The following is a 6,276-nucleotide window of genomic DNA, read 5'->3' on the forward strand; positions in this document are numbered from 1 at the left end:
GTTTATGGAATGCCCTGCCAGTAGCAGTGGTGGACTCTCCCTCATTATGGGCATTTAAGCGGGCATTGGATAGGTATATGGAGGATAGTGGGCTAGTGTAGGTTAGGTGGGCTTGGATCGGCGCAACATCGAGGGCCGAAGGGCCTGTAGTGCGCTGTATTCTTCTATGTTCTATGTTCTATGTAGCTGTATGGTGAGACCACACGTGGAGTATTGTGTGCAGTTTGGGTCCCCTTGCCTAAGGAAATATATACTTGCCATGGAGAGCATTCAGAGGAGGTTTATTTTCCTGGGGTGGCAGGGAGATTGGGTTGACTAGCTATGCATTCACTGAGGATCAGTGAGAGAGGATCTCATTTAAAAGTATAACATTTAACAGGACTGGGCAGATTGGATGCAGGAATGATGTATCCCCCTTGCCGGGGGTCAACCAGGACAGGGGGCCACAGTCTGAGACGAAGATGAGAAATGTCTTCAGAGTATAGTAAACCTGAGGGATTTCCCACCACAGAAGGCAGTGATGACTAGGTCACTTAATATATTTTAAGAAAGAAATCGCTAGATATCACAAAACTAAAAGGTATTGACAAGATTGGGGGAGAGTGGGAGAATGAGATCATGATCATGTCGATGGGCCAAATGGCCTGCTTCCATACTGTTTGGATTCTCCAGTTTTCTAGGTGTCCATTGTATTATCATTTTCATAAGGTGTTAGTAAACTATCTCTCAAGTTGACAGTTGAAGAACTTACATTGTTTTGTTGCAGTGATGATCTACTTAATACTAATTAGTCTCAACAATACTATCACTGACAGAAATGATTAGCATTGGAAACAGTCCCAAACTTGAACAAACGTGAAGGAAATATGTGTGGTCATGTGTCTGGAAATAAGCCACTAAATTAATCACTTGAGCAGCGATCAAGTCCATCTCATTTCTAAGCAAACTCCTGATTATTATTGATGTCAGGCTCCCTGGCAAATCCTATCCCTAATTGCTGTGGGGAAAATGGTGGTGAGCCATAACTTCAAGCCATTTCAGTCTTTAGATGTAGAGACAGGCACAGGAATGTTAAGGAACGTGTTCCAACATAGTGACTTAGTGACAGTGAAGGAATGATGATACACTTCGGAGTCAGGTGGTGTTGCTCAGGCGAGCTTGCATCATGTGGTGTTGTCGTGTATCTTATGCCCTTGTCCTTCTGAGAACTCTCTGGTCTGGATGTCTTGTTGGCAGTACACACTAAGGTCAGTTGGCTGTAGAGCTGGTTTGCGAATTAGTGATGCCAACTGTATGAATTCATAGAATTGCAACAGTATGAAATCGGGCCATCTGGCCCATCAAGCCCACACCAATCCTCCAATTCCACCCACCCCCAATCCTGTCCCTATAGCTAACCCACATGTCCTGCACATCCTTGGACACCTTGGGCAATTTAGCATGGCTAAGCCACCTAATCGACACTGTGGAAGGAAACCAGAGCACCCAGAGCACACCCACACAGACACAGGGAGAACATCCACACAAACAGTCACCTGAGGCTGGAATCCCTCTGTAGTCTGGTAAGTTTGTGGTAACTTTACTTTGAATGCTACTGTTATTGAGAATCAGTGGTGCAGAGAGTGGATGTGATACCAATCAAAGAGGCTGCTTTGACCGAGATGGTGTCTTGAGTATGTGGGACCTGTGTAGGGAGTATTCCATCATATTCCTGATTTGTGTCTTGGACAGGCTGAGTCAGTCATTGCAGGATTTCTAGTGTCTGACTTGCCCTTGTATCTGCAGTATTTATATGGCCAGTCCAGTTCAATTTTTGTGTGTGGGGGTGGTGATGTGAAGTTTCTCTCAGTCACAACCAGTCAATTCTCATCCACATTCTGCACTTTGACAAGAGGGGAGTCTGTGCACATGCAATTAGTAACAGAAATCTGTTTCTGCACTGCTTCTGTCTAGAGGTGCCAGGCCCCTTATACTGCCCCTTCGCTTGCAGCAGCTAACCGTGTAAACAAGGGTGGATGCTTGCTAGTCTGTGTCTCTGCTAAGTCACTGTGTTAACCCAGTAAATGCTTATGTTTCTTTCAAATTTGTAATGTGTTATCTATTTCAAATCATATTGCAGCTTTGTACATCTCTATGACTCTGTGACCTACATTGTCTTCTATGTGACCAACCTGTATGGTACAGCTTTCTCTTTGTCTAAAGAGACTCTTTATTTGGAGGCTGCAGGTCATCAGAGCAGCACTTGAATCATGCCAAACTCAACACAGTCAGCACCTCACAGGCAAAGCCTGACTTAATTCCTTTTTTTTGTTGCCTTTTTCCTATTTCGGATTGTCCCAAGGCAGACTTAGCTGGGTAAGTGCACGCCAACAAACTGAAGAAGCTTGGCATTATCCAGGACAAAGAACCTGCTTGATTGGCACCAGATCCATAAGCATCCATTCCCTCTTCCACTAATGCTCAGTAGCAGCAGCGTATGCTATCTACAAGATGCACTGCAGAAATTTGCCAAAGATCCTTGACAGCATCTTCCAAACCCACGGCTTCTTTCATATAGAACACCACCACTTGCAAGCTTCTTCCCAACCCACTCACCACACTGCCTAGGAAATATATTGCTCTTCCTTTACTGTTGCTGCATCAAATCCTTGCATTACTCCCTAATAGCATTGTAGGGTTCCCTACAGCACATGAACTGCACAAGTTCAACAAGGCAGGTCACCACTCGGGCAATTAGGGACTGATAAGTAAAGGCTGGCCCAGTCAGTGATGCCCACGCCTCACAAGAGAAAGAGTTAATGATGTAGACGTTGAAATTGCAGTGAAAATGTCTTGCTATCCTTGAGTGTAATTAAATCAGTGAGTATGTGATTATTGAGAAATCAACTACAACCACAATAGAAAGGAAATCAGGTATTTGAGAAAAGCACAGTGTTAATCAAAGAGGGAGAACTGCATTCATCTAGCTGCTCTTCAAAAGCACTGATTCCCTCAGCAATTTATACTTCCTGTAGTTGCTGTTGTGATATAGGAAAGCCAGTAACTAAACATGCAAAGCAAATATCTGCCAACCGCGATGTGATCACATCCAGCTCTTTTTTGAGACACTGCCATGGAATATTTTTTGTACTCTGAGCAAGCAGGTTGATACTCAGTCATTCAAAAGCTTTCACCTCTGATGGTACAGTGTTTTCTCTGGGTAGTCACTTGCACTCGATTATCAGTTTTGATTTCTGGACCCAAGTCCTGGGATGGGACTTGAACAAGCATCCTGTGGCTTCAGGAGCAAGTGTTCGAACTGAACCACAGTTGACACACTTCACAGCCAGGCAACCAAAGGACAATCAGTTCTGAGAGGAAATACATAGTTCCTGCTGTGTATTTTAAGAATTCCCATCCTACATTCAAACTCCTTTGACCCTGTCACCACCCTCTGCGATTTCTGTGTTCCTCCAATTCTGGATTATTTTCATTGCTTCTACCATCTGAAGCTATGCCTTCAGTTACTTGGGTCTAGAGTTCTGATACTGCTTCTGCAAACCTCCCAATTCTCCACACCTCATCCATCCCGAATGCCCTTTGGCTCAGTATCCAGTTCTACTTGATATGATTCCTGTGAGGCACTTTTGGGATGTTATGCCCAATTAAAGGCACTGTAGAAATGTAGATTGTCTTGATTGGCTGCAGGGATTGGAAGGCAGACAAACAAAATAAAATTGAACAACTTGTTCACTCAGTAACTTCCCTGAGAAGATGCTGAACCTCACATGTGGAACAGTACCACACGTGCCAGTTCAGTATCTGCACACTCACCAGTATCTTTATTATTCACAGTTGAGGTCTAACAGGCAGTTTTACTCTGAGTGTTGTTGCAGCCACATCCGGTGCTGTCTTGTTGAAAGTCAAACGGCTAACTTGGTACAGAATAAAATCTAAACTTTGGACCTCCTGACCTTTACAAATCAGACATTCATTGACTAAATGTGCTGTGTCCTGAGATAAAATCATATGAAAAGTTGGCAGTGAATAAGAATACAGTTCATCGGAACTAGAATGCAGTCACTTAAACTCATTAAACATTCTTCACCTCTGTCAATAATAAATAATAATTTTAAAAATCCACTTGCGAAAGAAAGTGAGTCATTGGGTAATCAAGATAAAGTACTTATTCTTGAACTGTGATAAAGGAACGTGGTGCTTGTTCAGTTATTTTAGTATTATATTAGTCCATTCCAGATTGTGTAACCTTATTGCTGTAATGTTGGTATCTATTTCAAAGTCTGTCTGAACTGAAATCTCAAAACCAGTTAATCTGGGACAGAGTTCCTTCAAAGTTGGCAGTCTATGGATAAATCTATTGTGACCTCGTTGTTGGAATATGTCTATTAGGAACAAAAACTTTTATATTTTGTTTCCTTTGAAGGGGAAGACCAGGTTCTATTCTTTAATTTTCCACATTTTTCCAAATTTGATTTGTTGCCCCCATAATTTAGTTTAAACCCCTAACCACATTGCTAGTTATGCAATTCACAGGAACACCAACCCCAATATGGTTTAAGTGTAGGCCATCCCAATAGCAGAATCATAAAATCCCTACAGTGTGGAAACAAGCCATTTGACCCATCAAGTCCACACCAAACTTCCAGAGAGCATCCCACCCCCCACTTCCCTGTCACTCTGCATTTCCCATGGTTAATCCACTTAGCTTACATATCCCTGGACCCAGTAAGCAATTTAGCATGGTCAATCCACCTACACTGCACATCTTTGGACTGTGGGAGGAAACTAGAGCACCTGGAGGAAACCCACACAGGCATGGGGAGAATGTACAAATTCCACGTAGTTGCCCAAGCCTGGAACTGAATCCAGGTCTCCGGTGCTGTGAGGTAGCAGTGCTAACCTGCATGAAGCACTAGTACTTCCCCTGTATTGGTGCTGCTTCCTCCACAAACTGGAACACACTTCAATCGTGATGGAACCTCTATTTAAATGTGTAATCATTTTAACGTGTACTTCTATTTGTGTTGTAGACTGGCCTCAATCGAAAGGAATATCTAACTTGTGAACTCTGCATCCCATTGTGACGCCGACAGTGGGTCAACCTGAATAACGGAAGCTTAATAATTAACATTTGGAAGAAAACACAAAAAGGACAGCTGCCTAACCTGGTTTATATGTAACAAAACTGTTGTGTGGGGGAGGGGTTCAAACATGTCCTGTATTGACAGCTACCACTTAAATTGCTCAATATAAGCTGGGATGCGATGCTTTGTGTAGTGCTGTTCCCTTATTGTGTACGTCACGTTTTGTGTCAACGAATGTTGCAAGATTACGATGTTAAGTAAAACCTCTTTTGTACTGAGTGGATAACTGATTTCAGCTACTTTGAGTTTCCTGTTTGGGGGACCTGGGGGAAGTGCTGATGGTTAGAATTGGATGGCGTCCCAGTAAGTTTCGGGGCATATTTGCTGATTGTATTTTTTTGCCATGTAACAAGGGCACAATAATATAGTTCAAAAACGTTTTAAAACTAAAATGTTAACCCTGATAGTTGTAATAGCTGGTCAATAATTGTACTTGGAACAAAATTGCAGACTTTTTTAGGGAATAAATAAATAAATTACTAAATTTGTACCTCCGCAACTGAAGTTGAATCAAAAGAGAAAATACTTCATTATTACAGTTCATTTCTGGCTTTTGTCACTTAGTATAGGCTGGTGAGCACGAATGCAGCAACAGCATTCCTGTCATTCTCGTTGCCAGACCCAACCAGCAATCCACTGGAGGAACGGAGTTGGCTGTAAGTGATTCTGTAGAAAGACAGCATAAAGTTGCTTGCTTGTTTGTATACACCCAACAGAATCCTCCTAAAGAGAGGGATAATGTCCAAAAGCGAGAGCTAGAGGACCCCAAAAAATTACCGGCTAGCATTCTGAATTTCAGTATCTCTTCTAATTCTGGGCACCACAGTGAAGGAAGAATTTTATGGCATTGGAGAGGGTGCAGAGGAGATTTACCAGCACAGTAACGGAGATGAGGGGATTCAGTCTTGTAGAGAGCATAGAGAAGTTGTTCTCCTGTAGGCCAAAGAAGGTTGACCAGAGAGCTATAAAGGATGTGCAAACTTTTGAGCAGTTTTTCTGAGTCAGTTAGTTTACCAGCTGGTAACTAAAGATGTTTGAGCAGAGGAAAGCTACTTGGAAAGAGCCTGCACAAACTGAGTGGACCAAAAAGCCACTTGCAGTGCTCTGACTCTATTCGGGTGTTCAAAAAGAA

General features: G+C 42.7%; 1 protein-coding gene across 2 annotated transcripts in view; it reads left to right on the plus strand.

Moving 5' to 3' along the window:
• Positions 1–5,639, plus strand: part of clns1a (chloride channel, nucleotide-sensitive, 1A) — a 37,277-nt gene extending 31,638 nt beyond the window's left edge. For both annotated transcript variants that reach the window (XM_043692424.1, XM_043692423.1), the window contains one exon: positions 5,031–5,639. In XM_043692424.1, the coding sequence (XP_043548359.1) occupies positions 5,031–5,065 (35 nt within the window). In that variant the 3' untranslated portion in view covers positions 5,066–5,639. The remainder of the gene's footprint in view (positions 1–5,030) is intronic.
• The last annotated feature ends 637 nt before the right edge of the window (positions 5,640–6,276 follow it).

Source organism: Chiloscyllium plagiosum, chromosome 6 (genome assembly GCF_004010195.1).
Source record: "Chiloscyllium plagiosum isolate BGI_BamShark_2017 chromosome 6, ASM401019v2, whole genome shotgun sequence".
Taxonomy (NCBI): domain Eukaryota; kingdom Metazoa; phylum Chordata; class Chondrichthyes; order Orectolobiformes; family Hemiscylliidae; genus Chiloscyllium; species Chiloscyllium plagiosum.